Source organism: Copidosoma floridanum, unplaced genomic scaffold (genome assembly GCF_036245765.1).
Source record: "Copidosoma floridanum isolate Cflo_tuat_1 unplaced genomic scaffold, Cflo_Japanese_pri ptg000019l, whole genome shotgun sequence".
Lineage (NCBI taxonomy): Eukaryota > Metazoa > Arthropoda > Insecta > Hymenoptera > Encyrtidae > Copidosoma > Copidosoma floridanum.
Window position 1 is genome coordinate 5147244 of NW_028321896.1, and position 24210 is coordinate 5171453.

Genomic DNA, 24210 nt, shown 5'->3' on the forward strand with positions numbered 1-24210 from the left:
CGGAAAGAGAGAAACACGCGCGCCAGCTCCAGCCAGGGGTTCTCTAGTTTCCGCGAGTGCACCTAACGCTGTTTGTCGTCGATTCAAGCGTATATTTACCGGAGGATACGTCGATAATGGAATAAACTCGCATGTAGGGGCTTAAGAGAGTGGCTGATAACTCACCTATTGTACATGAGGACGTCGGGCTTCCAGAGCCGGTGGGGTGGTATCCTCAAGTCCCGAACGTTGCCGTACTTCGATGGGTCCCACATCATGTTAACGTCGTTCCATTCCTGCAAAGGAAAATATCGATTTTGCATTACAAGCTTGATACTTTGTTCCTCGAAGGGATGGCAAATGAATTTCCAGGAGTAGAAAGAGTGTTTTCAGCGAGTAGTGGGATGATGGGGGGAGCGGGAGGAGATTTTAAGCGTCAGACGCGTGTCACCGAGCTCCGCCGGTGGTGCGATTTATTACGCTGCTTTTCTCCGATGCCTGTCACCGTTAACCGAATAAACGCGGCTGAGGCGTTCGTCAGCGGTTTAAGCACGTGAAATTCAGAAGACGAAGGGGTGAATCGCGGAAGTACACCATGTGCGCGTGTGGTATGGATACACGGAGAAAGGAAAGTTAATTAATCTTCCTGTTTATCATCCTTAAATTGTGTTTCAATGCAAATTTTCTCAACTACAAGATATTTTGCAAAAGTAGCCCTGCCATTAGAGTTGAATTTTCCATTAGCTCGAGGAATTTAAGATTTTTGGTGGTTTTTCATTTCCCGGGAAAATGTCCTTTGTACTCACAAATCAGTTTAATGTTATTGAATCGTGATATTAGTCCAGGTTTACAGATGTGGTTATACTTTAGGCAGTGTTTTTCATTTTCTCCCGCTAACTAGACGTGACATCTGTTGTCTCTCGTTTAGTCACGAAATCTTTGAAGTTACGACCATCGAAATTGTATTTTCAGTATAAAGGAGTAACTCGAGGTTGAAAAAGTATATTTGCCTTTCATGGTTTACGAGATGAAGCTTCATTTCTTCAAATGACTTGAATTGACCAGAGTTTCTAAAGAAACTTCAAGTGAATCCCGAAATTAAATAACTTTGGCCTCTCTCTCTATCTCCGTTTAACCGAACGAGTCGAGCATTCGGACGTCGAAATATAATTTACCAAAACTCAACCATCATCCTCTTCTTTCCTTAGCGATTTTCGTCCTCTCTAATTGGGTCGACTCCTTCATTTCTCCCCAAGAACTCCCAGCTCCGGGCTTTTTCGTCCATTTAACAAAATAATGAAAAAAAAAGTAAAAGCTCCGAAAATAAATGCGAAAAGATTATCTCTCCCCATTATTCAGCCCGAGCTATCGTCGAGTTTCTCCCCCCGCCTCACTCCCTACACCAACGTCAGCGTTCCGATTTTTCAGCTGCGCCCACGTGGCGCACGTTTTAAGCAGTTGCCGCACTTCCGACCCGCCTGCACTGGCTACGGGTCTCCCAATCGGCGGGAATCCCAGCGATTTCGATTACATTGCCGGTGGCTGCAGCCGCTGCTGGGAGAACTCGAGGAATCCTAATCGCGACCCAGCCCCCCCCCTCCTCCTTCGTACATGCTCCGCACGCGACTCCTCGGCTCACCCCCGTTTGGTGGAGGGGTGGCATTCCTGCTCGCAGTTTTACGGCCCCGCGACATCGTAAACGTGCCTAGGACATCCTCGTGTCTCTTCGTCTCTCCACTTTGCTCCTCCGGGCAGGACGTGCGCGTATCTCAGCTGAAATTTTGATAAAATTCGCGCCAGCTATTTTTCTTCCGGTTAACCTCGGCGTGTACAACCCTCTGACCTGCTTTTTTGCCTCGCCTCTCGGTTACGGATCCTTTGTTGACTCTCTTTCGCGGCGGAAGTGCCGTTTGGTCGGTCAAAACACACTTTCTCGACGTTTTCTGGTACTCGTACAGTTTTTTTTTCTTTTTTTTTTTTTTTTCTGTACATCCCAACTTTATACGGAAGTCCATCGAAATAAAAAATTTCAATGCGTTTCCGCCCTTTCGTTTGAAATTTCAGCCTCGAATCGAATTCACGTTAAAATAAAATAAAAAATTATAATGTAAAAATGTAATTTTATTTCATGTAGCTGCTGTGCCAAATTAATTTCATGCCCAGAAAACTTTGTAGAAATAGGTATTGGAGAAAAAGTCAAGGTAATTTGTGGTTCTTGAATCATTTTAATTGAAAATTAATTAAAAATAAAGCCCCCTCTGGTCATTATTCGTAATTCGAACTTACACACTTATTTTTTGTGAAAACTTGCATCATTATTATTCAGCTCTGGAAGCTTTATCGATTATCTAAAAGTTTAGATAAATTACCTATAGTGATAACAGCGATTAGTCAAAATCTTAACAGTATCCATTTATTTTTCATTAAATTTCTGAATACCAATGTATCAAATGTTCCTATGTGGTATTAATTAAACTACATTTTTACTTATATGACATTTACTGTTATCTATCACATGGCTACCTGCATAATTTTTGCATTCACTTTATTTGTTCAGAAAGAATTCTTTGGATATACATCGTTTACTTTGTTCCAAAAATGTTGTCACAAAATGTTTATTTTATCTGCCCCGGCTTGGGTGATGTAAAAGAACCCTTCCATATTTTGAACGTTTTCCCGTTGCAAATTTCTGCATTACATTATAATAACTTCCAATATTTATAAGATTCAAATTCATGTAATTCTCATCAAAATTCAAAAAGATGTGAAAATTTACATATTTACAACGTGTATTACAACGAAATTCCATGAATTGCGTATGCATCGCAAACTTGAACGGCTGACCTATACTTGGGTTGTACTACTTAACGCATACGCAGCAACGCATAACACAATTTTGAAGTTTTTCAATTGTTGTCTCCAACACCTTGTTTTTCTTAGACTTTTGCAAAATATACTCTCTCACAACTACACTGTAATACACATGTTGTTAAAATACCACCAGTATTTTTTAACCAATCGTGTTATACACGCTACAAACGCGTACAGCGGAAAATTAAGCTTTACAAAGTTATTTTTAATAATCGAGTTATTTATAGCTTTTTCGCGATCGCCGATACGAGTGCATGCACGTTTGCGTGGGTATAGAGGTATTTTCGTATAATTCGTTTTAGAATAGCCAATAACCAACTCACCAGTTTCAGCCAAAGATTCGTGATGAGTAGCTGATTCTTTTCATCCTGAAACAATATTATTCAGTTATGGACATGATGAAGTGGTATTTACTCGTACATAGGACATGCAAATATGTTCAGAATTTCATACGTAAGTATACCCACTACAGGCTCATGTAGCCATGACACTACGTTGCGTTATACTAACACACAAGAAGGTACACGTACATAAGCACACTATCGATTAGCACATGCTCGTCTAGTTAATGGCTATACTATGGGCATGCAAATTATCATGCATATCGCAACGTTCAAGAGAAAAACTTACTGCCTCGGTTAGACGGACAGGTAACATCGTAGAAATGAAAACACAAGTGTGTATGTATACTTGAGAAAACTGCAATATTCGCGTATTGGGTAAATTCGTGTACCCTCGAAATAAAATTCAGAATAATGCTCAGTAAGCCCGCAACGCATCTCCATTTGTTTGCTGTGCAAATCGTAATGAAGAATATTATAAACCAGCGAGCAGTCAAAAAATTCACCACCCTACCTCCCTTCCTCCCTTACTGATGCAAACGAAGGAGTAAACGGAAGAATTTTCTCGAGTGGGAAAAATAAAGGGTGAGAAGAAAAGTATACATTGAATGTACGGACTGATCCCCCTTATTTTGCACATGAATGCAGAAATTATTTAAACGCTTTATTCAACCTCGTAATACTTGGCTCGCTTGGTCTTTTTCCTTTCATTCACGGGCACTCCCTTATACTTTTTTTTTTCTTCTTTCTCCTCATAATTAACGGATTTTCCACCTCAACGGGGGGATGCACTGCCGAAGAATTTCTCCGATTATCCCGCCGAGCTCGGCTGCGTACATAAAATAAGTGAAAGAGGGCTGGAGGAAAAAATGGAATTTATAAAAAAAAAAGAAAAACAGGAAAAAGTAGCGGAAAAGGAGAAGAAGAGACGTCGCCCACGAGCTGGAGTGGGAGCCCCGTGGTGATGGATAAGAGAGAACAAAAGGCCAAGTTTCAAGAAACCGCTCTCTGCACATCTGCCGCGACGTCATCGGTCTTTTAAAGCCAAAAACACGGGAGGACGATTGCCTGTATCCCGAGACTCTTAAATTAATTTCCCAGATCGCTTCGTCTTGATTTTTCCTCCAACCGTGCCTTCGCTTGACGGGGCACGATGGAATTTGGTTTTTATACACAATACAAATTTTCGGGCCTTTGAAGGAGGGAAGAGAAAAAAAAAACCGCCGAGAAAAGTAAACAAGACACGTTGAGCTGATTCCGTCGTCATCGAGTTTGCTTTGCGCGCGATTCCCCGAAAGAAAAGTCGAGGCCGCGCTGAATTTCCAAAAGAGCCCAAAAAAAAAAAAAAAAAAAAAAAAAAAGAAGAAAAAAGCGTCGAACGGAATTGAAAAATCAAAAAGAACCTCACGACTGAAAAGTTGGGTACTCCGAGCAAAAACTGTATAAACAATTTTCCAGCCCAGTGCCGGCTTGCCAACTCCCACATCCGAGACACAGAGGGGGAGAGCGAGAACGAAATCTCAAAAAGTCGAGTGCATCGTTAAACTGCTATTCCTTCCCGGGTGTGCACAAAACACGCTCGAGGTTTCTCGCGCGGGCGAGAGTATCTCTCTTTTCTTTTTCTTTTTTTTTTTTTGTTCCAGTTTAATCCTTTGCGGATTTCCGGGGCTCTCTCGAGTGGCCGCATCAAGTTTCCTCGATGCCGGCTCTTGGCTCCTGAAACTCGGGAGCTCCGGTGAAAAAAGACGGGCTCCTCGAACAACGAAGCAACTGCTCAGCCCCTCTTCCCACCCATTCTCCTTCCCGATTAAATAACATTCAAGCAGCCTCATACCACCGTCCAACTTATTCCCCCAAATTCCACGAGATATGCTATCGAACGAAGCTCCTGACAATCAAGTTTCATAATTGCCCTCCCCAATCCCTTGCAAATATACACACATAACAAAACGTCCCGGGGATGCAGGTACTAATTAAAAGTCCCTCCCCGGCAGGAGCCGAAAAGCCTTGTAATCATCAACAAAGCCTTAATCCGGTCTAATTAGCCCTCCAACCCCTAAAAAGTGACTCGTCTTCCTTCCTATCCTCCCCCCCCGCCCCCCCTCGCTCTCGTTTCAGCTGTCGTCTTGCGTCCTGCAGTGCGGTTCTTTTCAGCCCGGGTGTCGCCCCACCCCCTGCTCGGCAGCTATGGTCTCGCGATCAACTCCACACACCCATACTTGCTCTCCCTTTTTTTTCCACCCTTTTCCCCTCCCTGCTAACCCTCTCCCATCGGCATCGTCGTCGTCGTCGCTGTATCAGTGGTAGTGGCACGTATACATAGCACAGCTGCGCGCGCGCGCCTTCTCTCTCTCTCTCTCTCTTGGCTTCGATGCAAGGGGGAAATTGGGTCAGTGGTGGCTGCCGCTATACCGCCACTGCTGTTGCTATTGCGGTGGCTACAGGGAAGGAAGGAGCGCCGAGGTGGGGTCAGCAGCAGCCAGTCGGAGAGAGAGAGAGCGACGGCTGGGATGAAATGATCAACAGGAGCAAGAGGAAGTGGGGGGGTGGGGTGGTAAAGCGGGGTGTAAAAATAAATTTCTAAAGGCAGTAGCAGCAGCGCGACTCGGACGTTATTGTTGTAATTATTAATAAACTCCCTGTGCTTGTACCCCATGCAGTTTGAGCTCGCGGCTGAGGTAAAGGGAGTGAGATGGCGCACACATGAAATAAGCGCCGTTCGCCCTGCTATCGATGAAAGATCCTTTTTTTCCTCTCTCTCTCTCTCTCTTTTTTTTTCACGCTCACGTGCACGCGTTGTCTTTTTTTTTTTTTTTTTTTTTTTTTTTGCTTCATCCCACTTCCTCCATGTGCACGGTTTTTTTAATCATCTCTCTCACTGGCGCGCGTCGAACGTGTCAGAGCTTGCAGCCGAGAGGAGCTCCAGCTTATCCCTCCCCCCTCTTCCTTTGGTCCGCGCTCACTCTTTTTTTTCTTCTTCTTCTTTTTTTATTGTGCTCGATCGCGCGAGGGGTTTATTTTCCATCCGTTTTGCTCATTATCCTATCCACGGGGTGATAATGGCCTTCCCCAGTTTGCCGCATCCACCACCAATCATTTCATTGGTTTCGTTATCATTTGTGAAAAGGACCGTTCCTCCGGTACAAGTTATAAGCAAACAAAGAAAAAAAAAAACATTTTTTTTTTTTTTTCCAAAAAGCAGGCAATTTACAGCTGCAACAAAACGATCCCCCTGCCCTACCTAATGCCACGTTCAATCGATTAAACAGCAGGTGATTGCACCTGGCTCCGGCACGCGCTTTAATTAGCCCGCCACTACGAGCTTCTCGCTTACGTCCAAGTCATGACTCCAGTGTCGATTGGGCAGAGCCCCGAGATTATAATAATATGCGTTCGCCGGCTTATTGTTTCGTCGTTATAGCTGCGTTCATACCATCTGCATATATACGTTTACGTTTTCCATCATCAAACATATAACATGAATATTTTTGTGTACAAAGTTTTTTTCTTTTCTTTTTTTTTTTAACCCTCTTATTTTTTAACAAGTTAGAATCTACTCAGAAGTCAATTCCACCTCGAGGAGTACATTGTGCGGGATATCATCGTCATCGTTATCGTCATTTATATCCTGGGGGTGACGAAAGCCTCTTCGCGCAAATCCCTCTTATGATTTTTCATTGTCTCGTTAAGGAGGTGTCCTTTTGTCCCCGAGCACATTGTGTCTCCGAGCGTGGAGTCGGGGGGGTGGTTTTGCTGTGTCCTCCCCCCGCGTTGTTTCTAAGCTTTTAATTTCTAAAACACCTCGAGACGCGCGTGAGGTTCTCTCGCTCGAAATATTTACGTTTGAATCATTTTTTTTTTTTTTTTTTTTTTTTTTTTCACTACCAGGGTTACAGGTTCACAATTTTAGAGGTCCAAGAATCACTTTGGGTCAGCGACGCGTGCGAAAATCCGTGATAGACGAGACCTTTCCAACTTGTGAGAGGAGAAACGAGAGCCACAGAAGGTAGGCACATATATAAACGCACAGGTATAACTATGTACATTGAATGGTAACGAGGGAAAGAGGCGGTATATCGATTGCCTGAGCATCTTCCTCCCGGTGATCTCGAGACTGTATCGGCGTGCAGCCCTGCCCCCGTGTATGTGTGTATACGTATGCCAGTGGCTCGAGTGCTCTTTGTTATCGAGTGCGATTTATCGACGCGCCTCGTCCCTTTATCTTCTCGCTTATGTTGGAGAGACAAATAAAAAAGTAGAGGGAGTGTGGCGGTTAGCGACACGCGTTAGACCCCCTGATTGCCGACAATTGCACGGAGGGCTCGTGGAGGAATTTTTTTTTTCCACTAGAAGCATCGGGCGAGGCTTTACGAAGCACTTTGGGTTTTACCACGAACTTTATTTGTGGCTCCATTCCTTTCCCCTGGCTGTACACTGTCTGCTATCCCTTTTTTTTTTTTTTTTTTTTTTTTTCATTGTTTCTCAATGGTTGCCACCGGATGCGAAATGGAGCTTGAAATTCGGCTCTTTAATTGTTGTACAACGTAGACTGTATGCGCTGTGCTCCAAGCGTCGTTATTGTTTCGGGGCAATCGGCTCGTTTCTTTTTTTTTTTTTTTTTTTTTTTTCTGGGGAAGGGGGGTACAGCTTTTTGTTTCAATAAAATTTCGTGCTTTCAAGATGTTAAAAACAAGCTGGTTTATCCTTGAAATTTACGCGTTGACGTGACTGACTATAGGAGCCACGTGTACGAAAATGTCGAAAACTTTAAATTTTTCTCTGATAATCTTTGGACTGGCAAACAACGGCATCTTTGGCGTTGGACACAATGATCCTTGTAAGATGGAAACAGCAGTACAGAGAAAAACTGCGGTACGAAGGAAGCAACGGCGCAAAAGGCCAGAGGAATTACGCTACTGTCTCGTTAATTCGCTCGCGATGTTGGATGTAAGGTATGACCGCCTGGATGCTGCTGCTGGCACTGCCAATTTTTTTTTTCTTCCACTGATCGTAAAAATGTTGAGAGGGAAAAAAAAAAGAAAGTATCAGCAAACTGTACTTTGGCGTGTTTTTACGAGGTACGAGTGGAGTTATGACTTTCGCAACGCGTGACGATTTTTATGCCTCGAGCACGCGATTCAATGACGAGCCAAGACAGACGAGCTTTTTTTCCTTTACGTCCCCGGTTATTTTTCACTTGTGCACTAATGGTACTTTTGTTTATCTCCAGAGTAAGCAAGTCTACGGAGGCGGTGCAACACGAAATTCTCGGAATGTTCATTTCACCGGAGGAAAAACCCGGGCTTTCTGAAAATAGATCCTGCGTACGCGCAGGCATGTATGCCAGTCAAAGAGGGGTAGAAAAAGGCATTATTATCATTATTTTTTTTTTTTCCAAAGCATCCAGATAGGCAATATGGTGAAAAACGAGTGTCCGTTTGTTCGAGCGATTTTCCCTGCGGACGAGCCGAAGAACGCGTGTGCACGCGATAACAGAGGAGAGAGAGAGATATCATCATTTGTCAATATTCCTTGAGCCAACGAGCATAGGTTGCGGTGAGAGGAGCAGAGCCGAGATAAATGGCATCGTCCGTATATACGAGCAAGGATGGAGGAAAAGGCACCGAATGCTTTGGTTATCACGATCCAAAGCGCTCGAAAATTCCATCCCCTTTACTTAACTCTCCCTACCCAACCAAACCAAACCGCAGGACGGTAGGGAGAGGCGGGGGTCTACTTGATTCTCGCGGTCGCGCTCGATCGACTGTCGCGGTAAATCCATCGAGCTGTTTTTGTTTTTCGCCCCAACCAAGCGTGAGGTCGTTCGGAAGTCTACTTGGGCTTCTGGTGCCAATTTCTCATTCTTTCCCCTGTATGGTCTCTTCGGCGACCCGTGATTGAAACACAAGGTACATGTCCACGAAGCTCCCTAGCAGCTGCAACTAAACCGCCGTGAGTACGTATATAAGACCTACTTTATTGACAAAACGAAGAGACGCAATGATCTCTACGATATTTTTCGGTGTCTTTTCCCAGAAGGACCGCGTACACGCAGAAGGTTCCATATTAAAATTTTTTCGAGCACAACGAGTTAAAGAGTGGAAAGGGGGGATTTCCGCTGCAAACAAACCATAATTTCTCCAGTCCCTGCCCCAATGGTCTTCCCTTTTTCATGCATTGTTGGTCCAGATACGGCTGATTTTCCGATAGGCGAAAATAAAGGACAATAGTCTGGAAGAAAAAGAGCGTCCGAGTGAAAGTAATCGCGGGCGACTTTTCTCTCCATCCCCGTGGGTATACGACATACCACGTGGCAGGGTATAGCACAAACTGCAACAGCAGAGGGATACGCTCGTCGTTGTGATTTTTGCCTGGCGGTGGTGAGGGAACGGGTAGTATTTACACACACACACACACGAGCAAAAGTTATGAGGGAAGATTGGAGGGAAAAATCGAAGGAAAAGCTCCCGGTCATCTCGTTCCCGGTGCGTTTTCAAAAGCAGCCCGATCAGCGTAATTAGCGCAAAGAAACAATGCGGCCGATCCGTCACTTGGGAAAACACACGGAGCAAAGGACGAGCCGCTAAAGGGAAAGGAACGGCGGGGGGGGGTGGAGAGAGAGGGAGGAGGAATATAGGTCGTCGGCGTAATATTCCGAGAGAGCGCTCGTATCTCGTGGACCCGGAGGGTGAGGATCGTTTTGTTTTGCTCGTGCGAGAAATCGATCGGGGCACGGGCAAGACGGTGAAATCATCCCCCGCACGAGCCCACCCACCCCCTGTATATACTTATCTCCCGGCCTTTTTTCCCCCTCTCCTCTCCCACGAGTGTACACATACATATGTACATATATACACACACACACACCCCACCAGGGGATGAATTTTTTATTACTCCTCGTCAAGTATTAACGACGAGCGCGCGTGTCTCTTTTTATCGGAACGGCGAGTTTGATGTATATACGTACGTACGTATACTATATTGTATTCGAGGCGCTGAATAAAACAAAATATCTTTGAGCGCGTCTTTTTCTTTTTTGCTCGGTGGAAAAGGAGGGGGGGAGCCTCGGTGACGACAGGAGAAAAGATCGAAAAGAGATTTATTATTTTTCATTCCTCCTCTCTGGCCCTGCATCGGGGACTCTCTTTCTTTTGGACTCCCGAGGGGGCTGTATATTACAGTACTTGATGTGTGTACACAGTGGAGACACGTGTCTCTTCTTAATTAGGACGTTATGAATGTTTCTGTTTAATTAAGTCAACCGGACAAGGTTGGCCTCTTATCTCTTTTTTTTCTTCTTCTTTGGCACACGAAAAAATACCTTGATACAAGTACGGCTCGCCAAATCCTTTTCACGCGGATTCCAAGGGTAGTTGTATGGCCTGTAAGGTAATCGCGGCGCTTTTATATGCGGAGATTCTCATACAAAGGAGGTAGGCCAATCAATGCGAATGTTAACACGGTCGTCTTATAAATTATCTCCCAGAGGACAACTTACCTGGTTTCGTTAAAGCTAAACAAAAAAAAACAAATTTTTTTTAACCGTCCTACGATCTCACGAGGGTCCTAAATCCCGGGTATTGTTCACACGATGGAGTAAACGAAAAAGCTGCAGCGTGAGCACAAAGCTAATACCGGGGCGCGAAAAATTATAATGACAGAGCCTCTGCCGAAGGTGAAAAATGAGCGACTCCGGGAGAATACATGTTTTTTTCAACTCCCAGTAGTCTCCTCTTCCACGTACGTACTTATTCCAGAGAAAAAGGCTGTTATCATCCTCGCGATTTGAGATGCCACTTTCTTCCTCAAACGTGCTCTCTCGATTTTATTTTTCTTTCAACTCCAAATGGAGTTTAGTGCCCGAGTTCAAGTTCCATTATCGCAATAACAATTAAAAAGAAAAGAAGCAATAATCATCCCGAGGGTCCACTTTGCACTACCGAATCTCGCAAAGTTCCAGGAAACGAAGAGAGTCTCCGAAGCTGTGCGCGGTCTATACATACACCGCGTGCTTACACGTGCTGGATCGAAAAAGGCGGGCGGGTGGCGGTGCGCAAAAACAGGGAAAATCATGCGGAAGCAACGTACGGACGGGTCGTACAGGTGTGGAGCAAAAAAATAAAGGCCTCCACAGAGAGGGGGTTCTCCCGTAGCATAGCTCGGAGCCATTGTCTACGAAAATTCCTCTGCCACGGCGGACCAAACTTTTTCTCCGTTAAATAGGGCGCAAACGGTGGCAAGTCCTCCACCCCCTCCCTTGCAACCGCGCACATATACTTTATTCCCCCCCCCCTTGTCGTCGTGAACCACCCAGCCCCTCCTGGCCACCAGCAGTTAATTAAAAGTTCGCGATTCCGGTCACTCGGTCGGGATTGTGCTGGAAAAGGAAGGAGCGTGCACCAAAGAAACAGGGAGGAAGGAAGAAAAGAGCCGGGAGGAAAATACAGGGGGAACAATAAGGGATCTCGGGACGAGGGGGGGGGGTGAAAGCAGCAGCAGCAAAGGGAGGGTGCATGCGGCGCTTCTAATTAGGATTTTCGGGGCAGGGAGAGGGTGGTTGTGCGCTGTTTGGCGGAAAAAAAAAGAAGAAGTAGAAAGAGGAGAAAAAAAATACAAGAGAGGGAGCAAGAGATTAGGATGCGCGGTAGACCGCGAGAAGCTTTTCTTTCTCCCTAACCGCTGCCATTTTTTTCCTCCTCCTCGCTTGTCCATTACCTTGTTTTTTTTTTTTTTTTTTTTTTTTTTTTTTTTTTTTTTTTTTTTTTCACCACGAGAAGGCTTGCAACGACTACCTCCCTTTGGGCGCCCGCCACGCTCAAGGTCAGTCAATCTCCCCCTTTATCTCGGTAACTGTATTTTGTTTTTGTTTTTTTTTCTTACTTTTCTTCCCTTTCTCTTTACTGGGAGCAGTGTAGTAGCGGTGTGGTGGTTTTCGTGGCCTAGATAGACGGAAAAAAAGCGCTCGGTTTCGGGAGTATAAACAGGTGGACGAACAGGCTCTGCCTGTCGTTTCACCTTATCTTTTCAATTTGGTTCTCTTGCGCTTTGGCGGTAGATACGGGTACTACCCTCAGTCGAATCGTTACCAAGCCACATTTTTTTTTTTTTTTTTTTTTTTCTTTCCTGGGGTGTCTCGCAGATTACATGAGCTCAGGTGTCACGCGTAAAGTATAGATTGGCTCGTTTGATGTCGATGTATTTACAGCTGGGTTCGCTTACTTGTGGATTTGTATTTTCCTCGGCAGACTCGAAAGCTCGATTGAAAACAACTCCCGAGTTTCAATCGAGCCAACATTTGAAGAAAGCAGTCAAAGGGTGTAGTTAACTTGTGCGAAAGTTATTCCGACCAGGTGCATTGCGAAAAAAGGAGAAGAAAAAAAAACAGTGTGAAGATTGGTCCCAGATTTTTTTTTTTTTTTTTCCTTCAAATTACAAGCCTGTGCACGCTCGAGACTCGTGACTCGACTTTCACCCGACGTTTTTGGCGCAAAGTTTGTACTTTTCTCACGAGTGGGTGGATTAATTGGAGGAGAGTCTCGAGCTACAGTTGAAGATTCTATTTTCCCCCCGGCAGCGAGAGCAAATGAGAGCACGCGCGCGGCCATTCTCTCCCCGGCACAGTATGCTATACATATATTTTTCACAGATCGCGCGAGCAAAACTCGCGCAACCGTGCCAAATGCGAAAATTTATCCAACGCGCCTACAATAGAGGGAGAGAGTAACTGCGTAACTCCTCGCCACACACCCGATGTTTACGAGTATGTTGCGCCGTAAACGCCGAGTGGAAAATTTGTTTGGGGTATCTCGAGGAATGCCCCCGAGTAAACGGAACGAGTACCAAAAGGCTCGACCTAGAGAAAAAATGAGCCAAGGGGGATGGGAAAGTAGTTCGGCGTCAAAAAGCGCAAAAAGATATCCACCAAACGGGGGTGATACCGGCGGACGGCCTCCAAGACAAGAAGAGTGCGGGGGCAAAAACGCGAACGAGATTCCATCATTCCACCCGCGGAGATGCGTGCGGTTACTCGGATGGAAGTACACAAACGAAAGAGGCTAGCCGGAAGGGCCGGGGAGGACGAACGAGAGGGAGAGAGGCCGCGTAATATCTCGGGAGGGAAAAATAGCGAGGGGGTGGAGGAACAAGAGGACGAAGGGCAAAGAGCCGCGCGGAAACAACAATGCCGCCAGACAGAACGTAGGCCGTGCTCCGTATCTCTCTGCTCTACATCTCCTTGCGCGTGTGTGTGTGTGTGTGTGTTCGTGTGTCCCTTGTTTCTCGCGACGTGGGGCCCACCCACCAGTCTCCACCCGAACCACAATTTTCCTTTTTTCTTCTTCTTCTTCCCTCCTCCAAAGCGTATGACACAAGTACACGCAGAGTCGCGCCTTCGGGAGGAGAAAGAAAGGGGAGACTCCCTCCCGTTTTGCACTCGTTAACCCATGCGGCTACACGGGTGTTGTATACATGTATACATAGTGGTGGTGGTAGTGCCGAGTTGCAGTTGTACACGTGTATTCGGTACAATGTGGGGAGTGGGTGGGCTAGCAAAGAATGTTCGCTGTGATGACTGGGTGGCCAGCGGGGGAGGAACGCGTGCCTTCTTAATTACTCCTCGGGGAGGGGGGGGGTCTCGTTACGGCGTGGCTCTACACACTGTGACGTGCCGCTACCGCTGGTGGTGTTACTCGTGGTTTTTTTTTTTTTTTTTTTCATACTTACTCCTCCTCGTCTCTGTGATTTAATCCAAGCTCGCCGGCACCCTCCCCCAACCACCGAATCAGAGCACGCTCTCTCGACACGCTTTGTTTTCGTTTCTTCCTCTCTCGGTTATACTTTTTATCAAAACTTGTGTATCGCATCGGCATGAAATTTCAAGCTTGACCACTTTGTTTTTTCCACGATGATCTGTAACCTAAGGCGTACCTGTATCCAATGAGTACTTCTCACTTTTTACTTTGGCTGCAATGCATTGGTTTGTCGAGCAGTTTTCATTGTCCAGATCATAACTCTCTTCGGCCAGTAAAGTCAGGAGAACCAATTTTTTTGTTTTCCCCCCATTCCCGTTTACCTCGCGCACCGTAAACATCCGTACAATCAACTAAAGAGCACGTATTGAAAGAGAGAGAAGGAGAAAAAATAAAAAAGAAGAATCTCGTGCATCCTGCTCCAGCCGAGGCATTCCGAAATCGCGCTAATGAAATCCGAATTTCCGGGCCCTGGTGAAATCCCGCTCGCGCATTAATCTCCCGAACAGGCGAATAATTAGATTCCCGTCCGATCCCTCGAACGCTGCTGGATTATGCCGCCTTCTCCTCTTTGCGTCATCTGCCGATGATAAGGGCCGAAAGAGGGAGGCCGAAGGCAGATATTCTTTGCGAGTGAGGAAATAAGGGGAAGAATGCGAGCACAGCAGCCGATAGTTGAAGCGCGGCCACCGCATAAATACCCCACACATACGCATGTATGTGTATACAAGTGCAAGGGGGAAACCGTATTTTTCGTCCTAACGAGGAAAATAGCCCGCGAAACTGACTCTCCTCGTTCCTTTTTCCACTCGTGCGAGCGCACTGATCCCACAAAGCCCCTTTCAACTATACCCTCGGCTCCCCGTTTGCCCATTAACTCTGGCTTTTGCCATTTTCTTCCAATCATTTATACACCTATATATATACAGCTGTGGCGTGTGCCAGACTGATCTTCCATCACCGCGCGTACACACGCGTCTCCCGAGCCACCGGCCGGCACTGTGATTCTCCCTCTGTACGAGTGACCGCGACTACGGGTAATCCCGAAGCCCGTTCGATTAAACACGTTTCAACCCCCAATAACCCAATAACCCCCGCCCCGTGTAGCCGGTAGGTGCCCGCATCAAAATCCACCCGAAATCTCACGCGATACCCGGGGAATGCCCGGCTTACTTGGACCGAGAACAACTACAGTTTCACGTAATCACTTACCACCCGAGCCCACGTATACACATCCGTGTAAGTATATATTATGTCGATTGTACAACGCGCTATAAAACTCCCTCTTCCATTATGCAGATTCGCGTAAATATTCACTCCGCGCCGTCTATGCGCTCCAGTGTTTATACCCGCGCTCTCGCTTTTGTATTATTCATCGACGATTTACGAGCCCACCCCCACCCCCTCCTATCTACGGGTAAGTGTATATATATATATCCGTGTAAGTGTGTATATTTACCCGCGTGTACGTGCGCATAATTGCCGAGGCCATGTATATATACATATGATGTCCATCATCATTACATATCCGTATAGCAGCATCTCTCGCGTTTTTTCTCTTTTTTTTTTTTCACCATCCACCCGTAACGTCGGTGCACCCCTATACCTTGTTGTTGAACGCATACTCTATAGTCCCTAAATCAACGTCCCGTGGGAGTGTATCTCTTCCGTGCATCGCGGACAGCCCCGGCCCCTCCATACCTACATAATCCTCGGGGCTAATCCCGCTTACCATCAGTCTCGCAGTTCCCTTTCTCCCCCACGTACACACAAATAGAGACGCGTTGGTGTATTGTTATGCGAGTCTCGTTCGTCTGTTTCTTGGTCATCTACTGAAGAAAGGAGGGAGGCACCTCCCCCCCCCCCACATGTGTACACCGTACCGGAGGAAAAGCTTGATCGCAAGCGCTTAATCTCGACTCCGGAGCGATTACGTTGGATTTGTTTTGAGCCCTCGACAACTCACTTCCCTTCCTCTATACATTTGAAACTTCTGCGAAAGGTCTGGATCCAGGGGCAAAGGGTACGAATCGTTACGTCCCGCGACAAGGAAGGGGATGAAATTGCTACCATGTATCCGTATGTTGGCGAGAGTGACAGTAAGCGTACAGTGGGTAAACGAATTGCGTTGCTCTTATTTGGATCACCGGTGGGGTATTCGAGGGTGCACGCGCGTGATATTCAATTTGGAAACTTTATACACGGGCTTTCGTGGTGCGACAAGTCTCGAATGCGCGTTTTTTTTTTTCGCACATTTATCACATCGGAAACAAACAGATAAATACAGTTGGAATAGTAATAATCCTTAGATCCACATTCAATTTGTAACGTTGCCATGCATTGTATGATATAAGTGTCTTTGGGTCGGGGCAAGGATATTATCCCAGATTGGCCGTAATAGTCGCGCGTGGACCCGCTCGGTGAGGGCGTGTAGGCAGGATTAAAGGGCTAACTCGGCTCGAAGGCCGTGACTTGGGTTTTAATGACACGGAGACCTGCATAAGCACCGCGTGGCCTGTTTACCGTGCCGCGAGGCTCTCGTGAAAACGGCCACTTAAACACGCACCCCCTTCCGTGTTATCCCTCTAGTTACCGTCAAGTTCGTCGTCGCGCGAGGCCTTGACTTTTGTGGAAAAACAAAAATAAACAGAGGAAGACCACTTCCACGGAAGGATACAATACTCTCTTACTTCGCCAAGTAACCGTGCTCTCGTGTCGCCGTATGTATGGAAGATTTTAACGAAGCTCGAGAACAAATGTGGTCTTTGACGCTCCCGCATGTACATATACACAAGGGACTCAAATTATACGTATGCGCTGCGCTTCGAGTGAGTTTTGTGTTCGTTAAACGGGTATCACGTGTTTTTACTTTTAATTGAGTTAATCGCCCGCAATTTTTTTTCCGTTTGTTAACTCGCACGGACGTATACTCCAAAGAGTGTAATTTGTATAAAGTTATATAATTTCTTCGGAGTAACGTCAATGTGGGGGGGGGAGGGAAGAAGCAAAGGGGTACACAAACTGAACAGAACAGGGGGGATGGAGGGAAGGGGATGGAGAGCAAGTGTAAAACTGTAATTTGAAACGGTAAAGAGCAACCGCAGAAAGGACGAGTCACCCCCTCCTCCTGCCCCAACAGTTGGGACGAAGTGCACGATCCCGCAAAGTGTGCTCGTACCGCAGGAGGAGCGAGGGAAGATTTCGCGAGGGGCGAGCCATTACTGTAACCCCTGCATTAAGCTATATACCGGGGGGTAGAAACAGTAGGGGTTGCTGGTGGTGGTGGTCCTCCGTTCAAAAGTTACAGAGGACACAGTTTTGCTGCGGAAACGCTTAGGAAAGGAGAAGAAGGAAGAAAAGGAGGAGCCCCTTTGTGTGCCTCGGGAGGGCGCAAGATGGGAAGAGGAGCATGAAAAAAAAAAAAACAAACAAAATAAATAAAAAAGGGAAAAAAGTGTACGGTGCGGCACGTGTATGAACGACGACGCACAGCCTTTGTTTCCATAGGCCACATTATTTCCAGCCCTTTTCTTCCTCTCCGCGGCTGCACCACAGCCTTTTTCACCACGTCCCTCACGCTGCTCTCTCTCTCTCTCTCTCTCTCTCTCTCTTCATTTATCTTTTTTTTTTTTTTTTTTTGATTTTACTGTTTTGTTTTTTTTCAGGCAAAAGGGAAAAGAGGGATATTTTTTTTCATCACGGCAACGCTCGACACTCCAGCATGTGAATTTTTGGAAACGGACGCGCCAGCTTTCCTTCTTTTTATTTGGGAAAAGGTCGCGTGTTTCGCTAGTCTTGTTCCCTCTCATGGAAATGAGGCTGGAAAAAAGGATGGGAAAAAAAAAAATAAAAAACGGTGACGACGACGATTCGAGGGGGATAGGTGTATTTTCGTGACAAAAAACTTCGAACTACTGACCTTTTGTCAGAAAATAAAAAGTGGGGCTTTTTTTCTCCTTTTTTTCTAAATTTTCCCAATTTTTGTATTATTTAATATGGAGCATACATTGCTGGGGCATTATTTTGTTGATATTTACATTTACAAGCATCGTACGAGATGCGAGGCGCCTATGGCGAGGCACTTTTGTTGATCGTTTGGTTAATCATCCATTGTCCATAAGCTACGTAAAAATGTATAAAAATACTGTACAAGATTTTTTTATCTTCATGTATGACCTGAATCATTGTACTGAATATAGAAAAAATGCTAAAAATGTTCCTTGTGCGGAATGGAAAAAATTTTGTGTGAAAAAAACGTGCAAAAATGTAAAAACAATTTTCGAAAAAATCATCTCATGTATTAAACCCTATGATACATATTTCGTGTTGATCAAAGGGTAAAGTAAAAAATATTATCAGAAAGAATGGATCTCTCAGAGCCAAAAAATCGTAGTTTTCCTACCTGGTGTCACTGTCATACGTATATATGTAAAAAAAAAAAAAAAATGAATAACCCATGAAATCTCTTTCAATGTAATTTACTAAATTCAGTGATGTCCATTCGTGCAAGTGTGCGTATTTGAATTCGTATTCAGTTAAGTATTGAAAAATATATGTACAGTTAAAAAAATTGTTAATTCTATAATACCCATTACAATGTAAAAATTTCGTCTGTACAAAACATCCTGGAAAAAAAAAAACATTGAATTATAATTATCATTTATGCATAAATTAATATGGTCGATAAGTAATCACATAATTTATAATATTCTTCATTGAATACCGATAAATCGCCGAAGTGAGCATTGCCATTCCTAAAAATAATCGATTTCTCTCTTGATTGTTTTGACACTGAAAAAAATATGAATGAAAAAAACGTGAAACAATGAAAACACACAATAGTACTTATGGTGCATCCACACACCCACAAACGATTAGACGTTATCGATCGGAACAATTGCAAACAGCACACATACAAGTGGACGAGCGCATGGCATGCAAATTAAACACCCAGAGAGACAATTGAAGAAAGAAAAAAAAACAGATGGATGGAGAAAAGAGAGGGGGAGAAAACCAGGTAACGTTCATTTTTGCGCATTTTCTTGCTCGTCGCTTTTCTCCCGATCCACACACGCGGAGACAGCTTGGATTAATCCGGCGATGCTTTTTCGCGATCGAGCGAAACTGAGCCCGACTCTCTTTCTCTTCCATCTTTTTTTCTCCCCCCTTTTTTCCCCGTACTCTGTTGTTGAGCTTGAAAGCTCGCACTGACGCAATCCACCCTTCGACGCGTATACCTCACGAATCAAAAGGTCGCACAATTCAGTGACGCTTCGAATCGAGGGGTTCGCGCGGCTTTTATTTCACTTTCAGCTGCACGTTCGTTGCGTTTATTGATTTTTCAAATTTCACGTTTTTCACAAAAATATACGATGAGGAACCAACATGTAGCTATAAAGTGACCGTTTATTTTTTTATAAACAAACAAGTGGTCAAGATTTGGCCAGTGCGGCTCTTTATGGATACTGACACCAAGCGCATGCATAGCGGATTGTTTAAACATAATGTTTTATCCAATTGTTTTAGGAGTAATGGTTATACGCGGGACCAAGTACAGCATAATATATATGGTAATAGTAGTGGTATGGTATTCATCATGTCATAAAATTATCAGTGACACCACTCACAGTCACTTTTAAAACTGTTGTAATGCATCTAAACAAAATCGACGAGCATAGGTATTGCAGGAGATAGGATCAGTATTTAAACTGTTTATTTTAGTTGTTTTCCTCATATTAAAGGTTTTCAGAGTATCATTTGTCCATGTGGAAACGATTGCCTGATTTTCATAACATGACAGAAATAAACAATCAAAATACTACTATCTCGTACAATGCTTTTTGATTTTGCTTATACCAGTTATAGCAGTTTTAACAGTGGCTAAATAAGTGGCGATACCTTTATTCACAATAATATGAATAGTAGTGTACTAGTATGAGAGAAAAATATATAGGGAAATAAAAAAAAATTTTTTAGTTAAAATGAACATTTGATAATATTGTCCCTCTGACTTGTTGATTTGAGTCTACTGCATAAATTTGCTTGAACTGCATAGTTATTTATTAGAATGTAGTAAATAATTTTTATGGTTGTTTATTTATTTTAAAAAATTGAAGAAATTTTTTTCAAGTAGTTAAGTTTTGTTTGAATACGATTAATTAAAAAAAATTAGAATTAATTTAAATGATACGTAAATACGTGTATTGTTTTACTTATTTATTTTGTTGATTAAATAATAAAAATAAAAATAAAAAATCATCTCAGCACAGCAAATGTTTTATTTGCAACAGTATTTACAAAATTATATAGTTATCCAGTTGCTGTGCGAATAAGAGCTTTTTGGACGAACTAATTTGGAGTATACCAACGTTACTTGAATAAAAATAAATGACGATTAAATTAAAAATATACAACGTGTACGAAAAATATTGTATGCAGCGAAAAATCATTATAAGGGGCAATATCAACCAATTTTTTTTAAGGGCTTTTTACTCCGTATAGTGCTGTTCCCTAAATTATGTATTTTTTTCTCATACTCTCCCTTTTTATTTTTCAAAACAATTTCGTCATGATTGTTTTCTCATTATTCCTGCATATTTTCGTCCTCTTCAACTAAAAAATCATCCCCGTAAGTCATTTAGCTCATGCCGTCATTGCTTAATTGTCGTTGGCAGAGCTTGATCGTCACTTGTCACGAGTTCTCTTAATGTAGTACAATCTACACCCTGTCAATCTACAATTTTTTAAATACCTCCACTTGTCCTATCGTTCTCTTTTTTTCAACGTAGACTTGAACAACGGCTGTAGTGTCATAGACATCGACCATACGCCCAATTGATTTTACAAATCGGAAATATTTTATTTATATTCTGGTGTATTGATGGTACTGTTGATAATTTTTTTTCTATTTTTTTTTTACCATCCTTTTTTTTTTCGTTTACAAATTCGTAAATAATATGTGTTACAACTCATCGATAGCGCGAGAATAATATTTGTGTGTCACCATTACCGTATTGTTTGCGGATATAACTTTGATTTTCGCATTTTACCCCTTAAAATAAAACAAAGTCCAATCGAGCCCATTTTTATTAGCTGTTTCATACAGTGGACGTACAGAAATAAAGGGATAAACCGATACGGGTACCTAATTCTCAAAATTTTGGAAACAGCCAATAAGAATGCCTTGCTCATGGAGGACCCTCGTGAATTGTGAAAAAAAAGTGGACGAGTTACTGTCAGCTGCAACACCAGTAACTACTGTGGTAAAAAGCAAAAATTAAAGTGGCTGAACTCCGGATTACTGCTTATCAGCAGCTGTACGTCCGATTGAATCGATTTCGTTTAGTCATCTCATCATTGTCACAACCATTGTTGCGATTCAGGCGACAAATATTATATTTCTCTGGCGATCGTAAAAAAAAAAAAAAAAAAAAAAAAAAGAAACTGATATATCTATAGATAAAGCACATGTCATAATGTTATAATCAACAATACGTAAAAAATTCTTGTTTGTGCAGCTGGTGACAAGGGGATAATAATTACGCAATATAATTATGTACAGCATCAAAAAATGAACATCAGAATCTTTTGCTACCAAAAAATCATGATCATCATCATCATCGTCATCATCTAAAATGCTTAAACACGCTGAAATAAGGAAAGAAAGAAAGAAAGAAAGGAAAAACAAAAAAACAAACAAAAAATCATTTTCCAACAAAGTTAATATTAGGTGTATATTGTGTCATACTTTCACATATCGCACTGTGCAGCAAAACTCGTCGTCGAATACAATAATTATTTTCATCCTCATTGTACGAGCGCACAGCGAGCCAAAATGAAAGTTAATGTGGCTATGTGTGCAGTTTTGGTTGGGGCCATGGGGAGAACCGAAGTTTAGGAGTACAGAAGTTGGAGCTGTAGAATGGCGCATACGCGTGTGGTTATCGTCTACAAACTTTGCTGTTCAACACCCCCCCCCACACACACACACCCATCAACAACCCTTCCGTTCGGCGGAGTCGAAATTCCTCGGTCAAAGGGACTCCCTACCAACCGAATGGGTGTATATATATATATATATATATATATATATATGTGTGTGTGTGTGTGTGTGTGTGTGTGTTGTGTTTGCCAGTTCTGTAAAGGGAGATCTACGAGTATCTCGTATTTTCTAATGTAAAATTCCGCCAGCGTCTCGCGACAGTGTACATATACGTAGATAAAACATTCATATGCATAAAGATGCTTCGCCCGAGAGTCTACGTGCCCAACCATATTTCAAAATATGTAAGATTGCGCGCCCTCACGTATATATATATATACGTGTATATCTTCAGACGAGACGCACACCCTTTCCGGTCTCCAGTGGCGGTGAAGGTATATATACGGGGCACGGATAATGAATTGGACGCCGCTGTCGTGGATTGCATTTTTTCAACGTCGCGTGCGAAATTATCTTTGAATAATAAATATCGTGTCCCATTTTTTACGTATAATTTTTTTCAGATGATTTAAAAAGTCCTAAGTCTTATCAAAGGTACGAAATTTTGATTCTTACCTAATGACAATGAAGTGTATACATATGGCTTGGAGTCCGTGTAACGATTAACAAACGACATTTAAAGTTAAAATCGAGCTGAAACTGTGGATAGTCAAAAACTCTTTTGTTGGATTTTAATCATCGTCCTTCAAAGCCTAATTAGCTGTAAAATTTACATGCTTCCTTTCAAAAAAGTGTTCATTCTGCACTCTGTCAAAAATTCACCTTCATCCCTATGGATACGTTCGAAACAATGGGATGACTTCCGTTTCAAAAAAAAAATGTCCAATGAAATTCGCTGTTTGACATTCATTTGAGCATCTTTTCAATGCTCTCGTGCCCCGAAAATTGTCGCGGTCGTGTACCAATTAAAAATACAAAAATCCATCGAACCGCCAACAAACCCAAAACCAAAAGGCTTACAAACTCGTTATCCCGATCATTGTTGCGCGAGGGGGCATACAATTAGATTTAATTAACAGCGATCCCGTTCACGGCCCCTCGGAATCACAATTCACGGGGCAAAGGTGCAGCTCACCGAAACTCAAACTAATATTAATTATGAAATCTTACGTGGAAATTTTGAGGCCTCCGAAACAATAAGCGTCGGCCAACAGTTTCCCATTGAATGGAAACAGCCGATTCAGTGCCAACATTTCCGAAATAGCAAGGGGGAGCATAATAATATATACGTATACGTACAGGTACAACCTCCTACGAGTAAAAATTGTTGTCCTATCAAGTTTCCACGGCACGGCTGTACACGTGGAAGCTTTCCCCATCTGAATTCGCGTGGTGTGTATGTATATATGCACGCGAAGCATAAGTTTCGTGTATCGGGTTCATGTAAATTTCTAATTTGCAACGCGATCCCCGGCCCAACCCCTTTCTTTTTCCCTCGCAGTCTTTCTCCCCACTAGCTGCCCACGGCGAGTTGTAACTTATTGTCCGACTGGAGAAAAAAAAAAAAAAAAAAAAAAAAAAAGAATTCCTTCCGCTCGCCTCTTGAATAAAACAGGGGAGATAACGTTATAAGGTTACACGCGTGCACGCACCCACACAGTGGCACGAGGAAAACTTCGTTACGGCCTCGGAACATGATACGAGTGCACGAGCAGTGCCTTTCGGGAAATGGTATTGTCCGAGAGGAGATGCAAATATCTATACACATTATGCTCGTAAATACGTGGAGAGAGTCCGAGCACGGGAGGTCCGGAGAAGAGAAGTTTCCGGGGGAGCAAATAAAAAAAAAGGACTCGGATGTTTCGACGTTTCCTTATTCTTCCACGAGCGATGAGGAGCACGCCCCCGTCGTTGTTATTCACTTACTTCTCCACATCGAGACAATTTCACGAAATCGATCGGCTGAATGGTAAGTGCGCCCTTTGAAACTTTTTCTCTCTCCCCTTGTCTCTGCTATTATTGTACCCTCCACTCGTCTCGTAAATAGAGCCCCAACTCGGGGATGCTTTGCTCTTCCACTCGTGTACGAATTCCGTTCTCGTGCGGCTAAAAGTGATCCCGGGCTCCGCCTCCTCCTTTCGAATCCAAAGTACGTATCAAAGAAGCTTCCGATCATATGGGGCTGGGGGGTAGCAAATGGCTTTTCCGAAATTGGGGGGGAAAAAGTTGTGGGAATTAAAAAAGCCGCGATGTATGTTCCATCGGCTCCTTTGCGATTCAAAGTTCCCGCTGTGACATAGTTTTTCAACAACGGCTCCTCCGCTGATGA

General features: G+C 43.7%; 1 protein-coding gene across 1 annotated transcript in view; it reads right to left on the minus strand.

The window, feature by feature from the left end:
• The window catches only part of nAChRa7 (nicotinic acetylcholine receptor alpha7 subunit), a 76830-nt gene that overhangs the window by 31371 nt on the left and 21249 nt on the right, over positions 1-24210 (minus strand). The window contains exons 3-4 of the mRNA XM_014348000.2: positions 3174-3218; positions 166-275 (exon numbers count right to left, since the gene is read on the minus strand). Coding sequence (XP_014203486.2) covers positions 166-275; positions 3174-3218 — 155 coding nt within the window. The remainder of the gene's footprint in view (positions 1-165; positions 276-3173; positions 3219-24210) is intronic.